General features: G+C 31.3%; 1 protein-coding gene across 2 annotated transcripts; it reads left to right on the forward strand.

Annotated features, from left to right (window-relative positions):
* Window positions 1-55: 55 nt before the first annotated feature.
* On the forward strand, window positions 56-7039 carry LOC121129816 (oxytocin-neurophysin 1). 2 transcript variants are annotated; one of them, XM_071893475.1, is made up of 4 exons: window positions 56-99; window positions 2359-2520; window positions 5492-5711; window positions 6672-7039. In XM_071893475.1, exons 2-4 carry the CDS (start codon window positions 2371-2373, stop codon window positions 6854-6856), a joined length of 555 nt encoding a protein of 184 aa, XP_071749576.1. In that variant the 5' UTR covers window positions 56-99; window positions 2359-2370; the 3' UTR covers window positions 6857-7039. The 2 variants fall into 2 exon arrangements, with proteins under 2 accessions (XP_071749576.1, XP_040581468.1); XM_040725534.2 differs by lacking the exon at window positions 56-99 and adding an exon at window positions 134-348.
* Window positions 7040-14051: the final 7012 nt, after the last annotated feature.

The raw sequence follows: 14051 nt of genomic DNA on the forward strand, positions 1-14051 counted from the left end.
ATTATTTCGCACTTAATTGCAAGCCTTTCTCTCTCATATTTTATTTCATCCTTACATTTCCATTGAGAAGGGAACTTTGAGAAAGAATTAATAAGGGAGGTACTGTATACTTAGTTTTACTTATCTTATCATGAATCAAATCCCCACAAGAAACATTTATTCGATTAATAATTTATTCATGCTAAGTACAGATTTGTTAGATCAAATAAGAAAAACACATATTTTGTAGCAGAAAAATAAATAAAAAACAAAAAATGACTATAAATATCAGTCAAGTCAAAAAACCAGAGCACACAATAATCACAACCACACGGAGAGCATCATCTTTTTACTTCATGAACCATTAAGGTAAGTTTCTTTATACAAAACATTGCACAAAAAACAGCTTCTTGATTGAAATAATGTTGGATCGGTCTTAGGACTCAATCTCCCCCCCCCCTCAACACACAAACATTTCAGTCTTTTTTTTTATCGGTCGTCCCAAGGACCAATAAGTCGGTCCCTCAGTTCTCGTTATCTTTTTATTTTCTTCACTCTAAGTGAAAATTGAAGAAATTAAAAACGAAAAAAAATAATTATTGAAAGCTAGAATGTATAATAATAGAATGTTCTAGCCATACCTTCTACTTCAACCTTCAGATACCTTGTCCCTCTGAAAGAGGTTATGATAAAGCTTCAATAACTAAAATGACGTAATTAGTAGCTATGTTATTTCAGCTGTAGTAGTTACCATAAAAGAACAATAAGGATTGGTCCTGGGACTGACACATTTTATTGGTACGAAACTCATAGGGCTGTAGGCCTTTTAGTTTTTTTAGACCTCACCAACACTAATTATACACTGTTCAACTTTTGCCCTTGTCTTGAAATGGTGGGTTTCTGATTGTTTTTACCTTGAAAATTATGAAAATGACCTTTATATCCCAAAAATTCTGCTTTTGTAGGTGTTATGTCTAATGACAAGGCGCGAATACATAACAGTAGGCTATAGAGAGCAAGAGTATGAATAAAACTTTAAAGCTTAATGAATAGGGTGTATTCAAAATGTAAAGCGACTTTTCAAATCTCTATTATTTTTTTTTTTTTTTTAAATGTTAGTAAACTCCTCAAGAACATATATTTACTGTTTCAACTATATAATATGTTTAGTTTGTTTGTGAGAGACATAACAGTTAGAGGTATTTTTGTGTGAGGCGAGTTTTTGCTATCAACGATATTTGGACGTTTGGGCTTTGTTATTTAAACCATATTCCCGTAATTCGTCACCAATTATGCCCCTTTTGAGCAATTTTGGATAACCGTTCACATCTGTCAACAGCTCATGAGCGACGATTCTTTTGGTCAAAATTAAGCAGTTTCGGAAGAAACTTTGCTCCCACTCGTCTCACACCTAAAATGTTCGAGAAAAAAATTATAGGACAAGCCATCGATATGTCAATATCCTCAGCAACTTCCCTGATAGTGATTCAACTAGTTTCAAAAACAATATTCGTCACTGTATCTTCTCGGCCATCTTGGAAGAGTTTGTACCTCTTGAAAATATATATATATATTTATTTTTTTTTACTCAGAAACGTTTCACTATATGACAATGCCATTATTTTAGTCTTTTGGAACACTTAATTTCATTTTTTACACAAGCTTTGATGCAAATTCTTTAATCCATGTTTTTCAATAGCAAAGAAATTACTGAACAGCAAAATTACTTCTAAACTCATCCCTCTCACAAACAAACTAAACATATTATATAGCTAAAACAGTAAATATATTTTTATGCTGAGTGTACCAACATAAAAAAATCAATGATACCAATGTACCTTGCTCAAAAAATTTGAAAAGTCATCTTACTTTTTGAATACACCTCGTATAAATATATTTTTTTAAGCAATCAATACTAAATAACTTTTCAAATATTATTTTTTTAAGACGCTCTTAAGTTGTATGTCTTCAATTTCAACAAACTTATGATTTGTATGGTTGTGATCGAAAATGAGGAATTTATTATACTTCTACAGAGAGTGTCATTTTTTAAACTTAAATACATTTTCTCCGATTTAAAAAAAAATTGGAGTTTTTTCATGTTTTATAGATTGTCATGCAAAAGCAACCATCTCTATCCAAGAGCAAAAAAAATTTAAATTTTTGTTGACTAGATGGTTTTATTATTCTGATGACAACAACTAAATATTTACTATATGATTTTTTTAATTCAATCCCTTCCTCCATTTCATAACTATACTACTCCCTAAAAAAATAGTAGTTAATTGGTCAAAAAAAAGGATGGGAAAAATAACAGTGCGCGTTATATATATAGAGTATTCTTTGATACAATGGGTCAATTTTAGTTTTTTGTTACAGGAAGGGAAAATAATGGCTTTTGGATATCCTTTGATTACTCTTCTTCTCATCTTTCAAATTGCAAACGCCTGCTTTATCACAAATTGTCCTGTCGGAGGTGGAAAGAAAAGAAGCGGTTCAACAAATTTGGGATTCTTAAATTCTTCATTTCAATATAAACAAGTAAAAAATCATATATCTCATATATATAGCGGGGGCGTCCGCAGAAGAGTAGGCTGGAGGGGCTGTTGCCCCTTCCCCCTCAAAATTAAGGAATTTTTGATTTTTATTTGTAACTTTAATTTTTTTATTTAAAATTTAATATTTTAAATCAATTTATTGTTTCAAATTTTTTTGCAAAAGAAATTAATTTTTCAAATTTTTTTTTCAAAAAATTCAATTATTTGTGAATGACTATAAATTTTCGAAAATTTCTCCAAAAAATGTAATGTTACAATTTTTTTTTTAAATTTAATATTTAAAATTTCATTTTAGAATTTTTTGTAAACAGCTGTGGATTTTCAAAAAAACAAATTCAAAAAATTTAATATTTGATATTTTATTTTTTAAACTTTTTTACAAGAAAAATAATTTTTTGTGAACACCTGAGGACTTTTGATCTTATTTTCCAAAAATTTAATATTTGATATTTTTTGTGTGATTTAGAAGAAAAAGTTTTTTTTTGAATGTTTTGCAAAAACCCAGGGCCCCTGCCCCCAAAAAAAAGTATATATATATACAATTATAATCCTGCATAAGCCCCTGTATACCCATAAGCGTAGTTTGAAATTTGTAGTTTGGCCCTCTCGCAAAGTCCGTCTATACATTTACCCTACAAATATTCCAATGTTCATGGTTGCTCAAGAATTTTAAGCTTTTGAAATGTAGTAGCGATGTGAAAGATGTCAAAATCTCTATTCGTTGATATCTACTTGATAGCATTCAAATTCTGAGTAAAAACTAATAGCTTTATCCTAGTGTTCAAACGCTGAGTAACTAATTACTAGCTATGCGCTAGCGTTCAAATTCTGAGCAGTAAAAACTACTAACTATAAGCTAGCGTTCAAACACCACTGTAATAAAATAACTAGAAGTTAACTGTCCAAATATTGGTCTTTAATTATCATAGAATAAATAAGTTTGGCATTTATTCAGTACAATGAGTTTCTGCAATGGTTCCGGGCTACAATATACCATAAACACTAAGCAAAAACCACAAACTATATACTAGTCTTCAAAAGCTGAACAACAAACTGCTAAATATATTTTAGCGTTAAAATGCTGAGTAAAAAACTACTAAGCTATATGCTATAGTTCAAACGCTGATCAAGAAACCTCTAAATATATGCAAGCGTTCCAATACTGAACAAAAAACTACTAGCTATTTCCTAGCTTTAAAACGCTGAGCAAAAAGTACATAATATATGTTAGTGCTCAAATGCTGGGCAAAAAATTAATAACTCTACTCTAAAAATATATACAAAAATAAGAGTACAAATATAAATCAAAGCGTGACTAAATAACGTATTGCAGTCATGTTAGCTCATAAATCACATTGAGCTCCCCGTATACGCCTGTGAAATGATTGTTGAGTTAAACCTAGTACTTGGGAAAAGGAAATAAAGAGTAGGAATCGACTCAACAAATTCAAACATTAGTTACAAATTTGTCAGTAAATAGTTTGTTAACTGCTTCATATCGGCACAAACGTTCAGTATTTCAAAATTACTATATATTTTTGAAGCTGTATGAGGTCTGATTTTTCAGACGTATCATATTTGTATAAAAAGAGCTCAATATATTCTATTGATGCGCAAGAATACTTTTAACTCGGAGGCTGGTTCGTGTATTTCACAATTATACTAGCCCAAAGCTTTAAACCAAATAGTGAAACGCGACTGTTAGCTCGAAGAGATAACTTAGTAATTATTTTAATATTTTTTCGCGAATTGTCGCTTTTCTATGAGGTCACTCATTTATTTACCTTACGTTTTCAAAATTTAAAAAAATAAATTTGCAAAAAATTTTCCCAAGAACATAACCAAGGACCAAAAAGGGTCTTAAGGCCGATACTGTTCCAACCATAAGGACTGAGTTTAAACTGCAAACCTGATCCTATCTATGACATGAAAGCAGAGATCAAGACATGCTTCAGAGGAGCCATGATACTGACAGCAAAGCTAGACATGATCTGGAAGACCACTGTCACTTGCTAAAGAGATTTTTTGAATGCAAGTGGGAAGTTACTTGATCCCCCAACCCCAAATATTTAAGGTCACAATGGACTTCCTAAAGAATACGCAGAAAGGAAAGATTGAACCAAACCCTCCAAAAGACCAGGACACTACTATCATTCTCTTTATATAGCCATCAATCAGATTGTAATCTCAGAGTCTGAGTGACTTAAAATGGTACTCAAATTTAAAAGACTCGTTCTCTCCTATCCTCGGATAATTCATTCCATATTTAGAAATTCATACTAATTCTTCAACTGGACATAATTTATCACTCCAATAACCATAGACGTACAGGAGCTATGACATTAGGGACGTCACAGCCTATTTTAACATCGACGACCATTTAAGCCCGACAATACATATACTGGGTGATTTTTAAAAAAAAGTTTTCTCTCTCTTTTTCTTCTTTTTTTCGTCGTTTTTTTTTTTCTTCTTCTTCTTCCCGTTTCCCCTATATTTCCCTTTTGAAAATAAGAGCGAACCCACTTTAAGACCGGCGCCAGGGCGTCACATGAGGTCCCTTCTGGTACGTCTATGACAATAACTTCACTCTAGCTATTTTTTTTTTATTATACACGAATATATTCCAGTTTCTACCTGGTTATTCTCTTTTGTTAGACATAAAAACAAAATAGTGCCTCTACCAGACAAAAAAAGTAAATTTTGACCTAGACATTTTTCAGCTGTTGGTCTCGTGGGTCCTCATTTCAATACTTGGCTCAATGCTTTATAATAATTCATTATTTTTTCTTCAAATCTAAAAAAAAGCATTACATAAATTTCACAGTATTTATTATTTACTAACAGGATCCTTGTATTTCCTGGGATACCAAAATATGTTCCCTGGGAAATTAGAAACCCCACTGTACATACATATTATATACGTATTAACTATTTAATTCATTCCGCCTATATAGTGTTCAAGTTGCGGGCCCAATAATACGGGAAGATGTTTTGGACCTCGTCTATGTTGTAGTTCTGAATTCGGATGTTTTGTTTATTCCAATGACATTGCTAAAAATCCATGTCAAACAGAAGCCTATGATCCAGTACCATGTCAGAACAACGTGAAGTCTTGCTCCTCCGTTCTCAAAAACGGTCAATGTGTATTCGACAATTACTGCTGTAATTCTTCAGGTAAAAAAGTTTTGACTCAAGGAAAGGAATACTCACTCTTTTATCATACTCATTCTTTTTTAACTAACTAAAGGTTATTTGTGTAGTAGAATAGTTATCAATTGAAATATTTACCGGAATTAATATAATTATGTGATTAATGTCTTAAGGAATTAATATATATTTTGGTTTTGATAGAAAGTTATTTTATGAAAACAAAATAATCTTATACATATATATTTATAAGTCTGTTTTTTGTGCTCTTACACACGGAATCCAAAACAGTCCAACAAATTAGCCGTAAATTTAGCAAGTAAATGCAATAAAATAACCAAGCATGCTCATATGATATTTTTGAGGTTATTAAGAGGCTGTTTTTGGTGAATAGAAGCTCATTTCCCTTCTCTCTTTCTATATCTCTCTTCTCCCTGTCTGTCTCTGTCTTTACCCTCTCCTCTTCTCCCTCTGTTTCTTTCTACATCCCTCTCTGTGTCTCATTTTTTCTACCTTTTATTCTTTGTTTCTATTTCCTTCTATTCCGCACTCCAACCTGGGCACCCTCCGCATTTATTACAAGATTGTATTAATTTTATTTTATTTCATAACTATTCTACCAATAAACTAAATAAATTTTAGTTGGTCCATAAAAAGTGGAGATGGATCCGTCCCAAATCCTTTCGGATCTTAAGGACGCTTCCGAATCGGATGCAAAACCCGTTCCATAGAACAATTTATACTAAATGACGTCACCATTTAATCAAATTCACCAAATTTTATAAGCATAAATATTTACTTTAATTAGTCCTAAAGTAAGACTTATGGTGATATGTTCTTGAGCTTGAAAGGTACTTAAATTTTTCTACCAATTTTAAGTATCATATTATGTGCCAATATAATAATCAAAAAGGAAGAATAGCCCCTTGGTTCCCTTTTTCAATAATATAATATTATAAGATTTTTAATATGTGTATATGTATTCAGGGACTTGCCGTTTCGTGGAAGAGGAACTGATTTGCTCTGTCTCAGATGACAAGAAGAATTATGAAAAGGAAAAAGAACTAGTAGACGATCTGCAAAAAAATATGATCTATATTAGACGACAAGCCTATCTTGGAAATGGTGTTCCTCGTCTACAACAACTCAATATCAATGACTTGGAACAATAGCTCATGCATTGAGAAACGCACTCAGATTGAGTAAAGATTTAGATATAATAAAATGGAGGAGGATATCTATCATATTCAGTCGAGACTCGTACCTTGCTTAATTATTTCCATGTCCCAGTCCTAAATTTAATTTTTATTGTTAAGTATATAGTATTAAAATATAGAATATTAATGCTATAGGTATATATCACTGATTCATTTATCAAATCTAATTTCTTGGTCAATCTTTAAGTTACTGCAATTATAGAGAAAGAGAGCGTAAGAAAGAAAGAAAAATAAATAATTTATAATTATATCTTTCTACCTACAAAATGTATAATTATTTATCATGACAACATCTCTATAAAGGAGTGTTCATCTTTCTGGTGCAAAAACTAACTTTTTGAAATAAACAAAGGTCCTTTGTAGTCGTATATATATATTTACTTTTTTTAGTTTTTGGAATTCTTTTGAAAAATTAGATTTTTCTGGAAAAAAAAATTCAAAATTCGACAGTTATTCACAAAAAATTAAATTTCTCGGTAAAAAATTACAAAAATCCAGAGCTATTTACAAAAAACAGATGATTTTTGGAAAAAAAATTCTAAAATTAAATTTCGAATTTATATATTTTTTCACTTTCAAATATTAAATTTTTTTGGAAAAAACTTAAATATTCCACAGCTATTCACACAAAATTAATTTTTTTGGAAAAAAAAATCCAAAATCCAGGTGTTTACAAAAAAGGAAATTTTTCGAAAAAAAATTCTAAAATTAAATTTCAATTATAAAACTTTTGAAAAAAAAGTCAGAATAAAAAATCCCTTATTTCGGGGGCTACAGCCCCTCCAGTCCTCCCCCTCCGGACACCCCGATCAAGGACCTTAGTTTTGAATGTGTGTCATTTCATACAAGGTCATTGATACTTATATTGATAAAATGATCAATCAAATGTATATAATAATAAATCTCTAGATAATAATGAGCAGTTGGCAGTATGTAAAATACAGAACATGAAATAGAACAATATCTTTTTTCCAAATTTTTCCTTTCCCTTTTGACAGTCGAGGTTACAAGTTGGGGGGAAAATCTCAATGTTAAACGTATCCTTGCTATAGACGAAAATAATACCATCCACTGGTTTGTTAAAAAAAAAAAATAACCGAAAATTAACGTGGTCACCCTGACAACTTTTTTTTTAACAAACCACATATTCAAATGTCATTGTATCATATTATGAAAATTCATTCAAAAATTCGTTGAAGGAGTGCATAAGCCATTTGTTAAGGTTTCATACTTAGATTGAGATCCATTTGAGGGATGAATCACCAGTTCTAGATATATAACTCTGGTGATTCAAGTCCCTTGAGTAACTATGTAGTGCAGCCTGCTTCCTACTCTTCAAATAAGAAGGAAGATTAATGAAAAGACGAAGAACATCGTTCACATCTCTCTGGATTTCAGTTCTAGCTTACTCCAAATGTACTGAGATGTACATGTTTTCTGTAACAACAAAAATAAGAAATGACTAGGATGATTTATGAATATTGATTGATAAATTTATCTGACTCATAACAATGCAAGGCTAATAGAAGTACAAGTTTAGACCATCATTTAATCGGACTTGATAGAATTTTCAATTTAATGTATCCTACCAACCAAGGTACCAACTGCTGGGGAAGAAAAACAGTTTTTGACAAAACACAGAACCACTCATCTACTATGACGTCAATATTAAAAGCGTGGGGGAAGTCAAACATCAGTCATAACTCATAAATCATAATACACTCGTTATGGTATAACCTTGATAACAATGCATACGTTCTTAAATTAATCAATTTCTTAACTTATTCTAAATTATATTTATCCTTTAACTAAATAATTTTATTTTATACCCAGACAATGTAAATCTTAAATAATATTACTTTAGATATTCATTTAACATATTTTTTTTACATTAATTAAAAAATAGTTTTTATTCCGTATATAATGATAAAAATATAATATTGGAAGTAAAATCATTGTTAGGTCGAATAAAGTTTGGGAACTTTGTTGTTGTTGTACTGTGATGGAAAATATGTTATCTTCCGTATGCAACACAAAATTCTTCATCACAACGTGGAAAAGTTTATCGACTATTTTAGGAATATAGGTAGAGAAACAGTGACCAGATTTGAAAGTTGTTTATAGTATTTCACAGGATATTGGATAACATATAGGGTAAATACTTAATTACTGTTAATAAACTATAATAATACCCTCAACTAAAAATACTGTGATTAAAGAATATTACTACATTTAGTGTAAACAGATCTGTCGACTTAAAAGGAATCTTTGATCATTGTTAAAGACTTGAAAGTATCTCACTTCCACATAAGTTTCTTTAATTTATGAACAATTTTTTTTTTCCAGCTGAAGGTATTATGATAACTAATGGTAGTTCAGTATTTACTTTTATTATTTTACTTGATTTAAGGTCTATATTTTGAGAGATGTGCAGATAATGTTCTCAATTTGTATATTACATTGATCTACTTTCAGGGATAAGATTTTAGAAATGATTATTTTTTCGGGTTTGTATGGATCGTCTTAAACGAGTTGAATTGTGTCAAATAAGGAATCTATTTACGTTTAAGTAGTATCCTTTGGATATTTATTAAATAAAAAGTTTTTCACTAAAATACTACTAAATATATTCACTAATTTTTTTTTTGATATGCCATCATAGATTGATTAGACGATGAAGAATTCACTTATATATATATATTTTTTTTTTTTCATAGAATCATTTAGTTATATAAGAGGAAGATATCTCCAATTGATGCATGCAGCATACTAACTATTTCTTGGTAACAACAAGACATTCCTGTTATTGTAAATGATAAAACTATTTTATAAGTTTGATTTTCCTTTCCGTAGAATTTTACATTAGAGTATTGATAATAATTGTGATATATATAAAATACTATTCTGCGCAGAGGTGGTGATCCAGGAAGGTAAATATTTGGGCATAGTTATCCCTTCCCTGAAAACAATTATAAATGTTTCTAAAATTGTGGACTGCATCGATGAGGAGATGAACTCGCTTTGAACTATCTAGAGGGTAAGGAATTGAGGTCTGAAGATTACATACACAGAGATTACGGATGTATAATTTTCTATTTTCTGTGTGATTGTCAACAGACCTATTTCCTAAAGAGTCCCATAATGGGATTGTACTGACTAAACAGTAACTCCACTGCTAAATTTAACACTGGAATGAGGGCACAACGTCCATTATTTCCCCGAGACTAAATTGTTAATGAGGCTGATTACATTTTTAGAATTTTTTATTATTTGTAGTTCCCACAAATTTCCATCTGACAAACTCTCCTCTTTAGGCTGAATAAATCTTGCCGATCATTAGTGTTTCATTTTTTTTTCTGTTCTTCAAGCCTCTCATTCGTGATTTTAAGTAACTTTTCGTGGATGAATGTAATCCTGTTTCTACCTCTACTTAGATAAGGTTATAAGATATCTGAGAGACAGAAGTGATAGAGCATTGTATGTATGTATTTACTCGTAGAGTCATGAACTGACATAGTGCCATTTCAAAGCAAGGGAAAGAATATCTTCTACCTTTAGGTTGTTTGAAGAGATGAGACATTTGCTCAATTATGAATGAGAGCTTGGAAAATTGAATCTGGTCAATTTCTACCAAGATAAAAATTAAGTCGCTCTCCGTAAATGTTGTTAAATGTCTGTTTCTCTGTCTACCCACCCGTGGAGCCAGAAAAGCGGCAATGTTGACAGCTCGTATCAATCACATATCTTGGCATGGCCCTAAACCATTTGGTTAGGTTTTTGGAGTCTTTCATGGGGAATTTGTGAAAGCTCACATCCGGATCCTTTGAAATGCCGTCATAGTCCTGCTTTCATTCAGCTGCAGAACACTTATTACCATTATTTATTAAGCAATAGCAAATCAAATTAATTAACTTTTGTGAACCACGTTTTCCTTCATTATAATTTATAAAACAAAGGAAGAATTTTTCAGCCTCCTCGTGTAGAAAAAAAGAGAGCGCGATTTTAAGACGCACATCCAGTTGTTTTAGTATTCCTTGGGTATCCTAACAAAAAAAATATATATATTATGAAACCTTTGCTATTTTATGGTGAGGCTTACCTAAGCCCAAGGTTAATAGAAATACAAGGTTGGACCAGGATTAATAGAAATACAAGGTTAGACCATAATGTAATCCGACTTTCTATAATTTTAAATCTGATGTATTGTACCGACTGCTGGGCAATACAGGCATATTTTGACAAAACACGCAACCCCTCATAGACTATGATGTCACTTTTGCTAGAATTTTTAATTTAATGTATCGTACTGACTGCTGGGCAAGAAAAACAGATTTTGACAAAACACACAATCACTCATCTACTATGACGTCCATATTAAAAGCGTGGGGGAATTCAAACATTAGTTGTACATGCGTTATGGTTAAGGGTGATAATTTTGGTAAGAATAGAAAAGCGTGCGAGGAAAAGAGAAGAAATACTTATGGCATCATTGATTAAATAATATACATCTTCTTCTATCAATCAAGAACGTTATCATTCCCGCCTTTATTATTCAATATTAATATAATATTAGATAGTGATAGTCGATGGAGAACTGAATAAAATGCCTAAAATAACATCGCCTTCTGTCTGGATTTATGAAAATGGAGGCCCTGGAATTTGGAAAATACTTACCGGATGAGAAACAGATGGTTTGTCAGATTTGTCGATATAAATGTGTCTTTAGTCCCCTGTCTAGAATTACACGCCACTCAATATCCTCATCTCATAACAAGAGCATGGATATTCATCTATAAAATCAATTTGACGATGAATACATCAAGTCAGACTTTAACTTTGATCTCACAACGATGTTTATTGCATGTAATATAACCTTATCCATTGCTAATCATCTACGTTCAAAAAATTTATGGAGAAATACAAGGGTAAACATATTGGTTCCCGAGGAACCATCATTAAATTAATGGAGGATGTTGGTACTGATATCATCTATAGAAATACATATAAAAATGTTTTGAGTCATCCACACCAAATGACGATCAAGTTATCAGTAAAAAGTATAAAATATTTACTAATTTCGAAATGGAACTCTGAATTTTGTACTATCTAACAGTAAGTATTCAATTTTTTTTAAATCTAACCATAAAATATAATTCTATTTTAGCTAAACATATCAAGAATTATGATACACAACTCAGTAAAGGGCAAAAACAACTGCTTAAATGGTCACAACAACGGGGGTAGTAGCTTTGGATGGTTCACAACTAGTTTGTCTGAGACTAGTTTCTTCGTTTAAAGACTTGGGTATGATAATTAGGTTTTCCAATATTACATAGTCAATAAATATTACTTTTTTATCACTTAAGGCTTAGCTATGGTTGATAGGCTCTAAGAAATGGTGTTCAGAAAACTCATAAAAGACAAAAACAACTGTTTAAATGGTCACAACAACGAGGGTAGTTACATTGGGTGTTACATTATAATTAACAATTGTGTATATCCTTCATGATAATAGTATGTTGTTATATAAGCATACCTAAATAACGGGGGGAAATATTTTTTGATGCTCTTAATAGGGAGTAATATCGCCGGACATTACTACATAATTAGCTTTTGCTCTAAATCTTTAAGATGAATTTATTTCTAACATTTTTTTATTAATATATTTATTGTCTAATTTTATGATTTTGACATTTACTTTATTATTAATAATTAGTTAGATCTCATCGGTAGAGATATATCTATCCTGTGCACAATTGTATATAGCAACTTCCACATGAAGAAGAGGGGTGATTATCTTTTGATTAAACTCCACGTCTCGCTTGTGTATTGCAACCTAAAGTTATGACATATTTAACTGAATTCCGATGTTAGAACAATCAATCTATTATTTCAATATTCTGTATTTATAATTTATTATTATTAATAGTTATATGATTTTAATTGTTTAATTTTGTATATTTAACTTAAATGTTTAATGGTTTATTTTTTAGTATGTAGATTATATTTCATTAAGCCTTCTTTTTTAAACTTTGAATTTCAAATATATTCCAAATACTCTACTTTGTCGTTTCATTAGCTATTATTCTGAGAATAAGGTTCATAATGAATTACAATTTCATGGAGTGTGACGTTTTCAAATCTACTGTAACGGATAAAAACGTCGAAGTCAATTATACGTAGTATATCTTCATTAAACATTTTGCTAATAAATACTTTCGTTATACCCTCAAAAATCATAATAAACCAGGCAGATGATAATCACATCAGTATTTTAAACAATGATACCATATGTATTTTTTCCCCTTCTCCTTGCACGCGTTTTTCTCTACAATATTATCAACTATAGACTCATGGTATAACCTTGTACTTCTATTAACCTTGCCTAAACCTATGTTTTTACATAAAATTTGTAAAAATACGTGTAAAACTCAGCCCCCCTCATGAAATTTAAGGGCTAAAATCGGTCAATTTTCTCAAAAAAATAAATGGTCAAAATGTAGTTAAGTATATGAGGATGAACAAATTTGTGCTAACTGATAGTTTAAAGCCCTAGAACCACGTTATGATCGATTGCTTCTCTTTTTTTGACGATGGATTTAAACCAATTAAATTTTTCCTTAAAAAAAGGTTTTTCTGGAGCTTTTTCAATAAGAAGACATGCTCCTTTATGAGGTCCAGTTTCTTTAGTACGAGACAAAGCTGACATCAGAGACTTGCTGAGGATCTCCGTTACGTAGTTTTTGGCCGTCACAGTTTGGTTTCGTGGAATGAGGTGAAGATCTGACACTGCCTGGTGGCTGATAATGGTCCAAACCTGAATTTGCAGAGGAAATTTCAAGTTGGAGTGGGTTCCACATCTCCCTTATCTCTTGCCCAACCCCGATCTGTTTGGGGATTTGGGGCATTAAATAGCTCAAATGGACTTTCACCACAGAAAAGGATACATTTCCAGTCATCTGTAGTCCAGTGTTTCCGGTCATGACAGAATTGAAACCGGGCCTTCCATTGGTTTTCTGAAAGTCTTGGGTGCAGACGAGGTTTTTATGGCAAAGCATTCAAAGAATGCCTCAGGTAGTTGTGGACAGATGACTTGGATATTGGATAGGCCTTTGAAGTCAATCTTACTGAAAGTTTCCTTGTGGATAGC

Source organism: Lepeophtheirus salmonis, chromosome 14 (genome assembly GCF_016086655.4).
Source record: "Lepeophtheirus salmonis chromosome 14, UVic_Lsal_1.4, whole genome shotgun sequence".
Taxonomy (NCBI): Eukaryota; Metazoa; Arthropoda; class Copepoda; order Siphonostomatoida; family Caligidae; genus Lepeophtheirus; species Lepeophtheirus salmonis.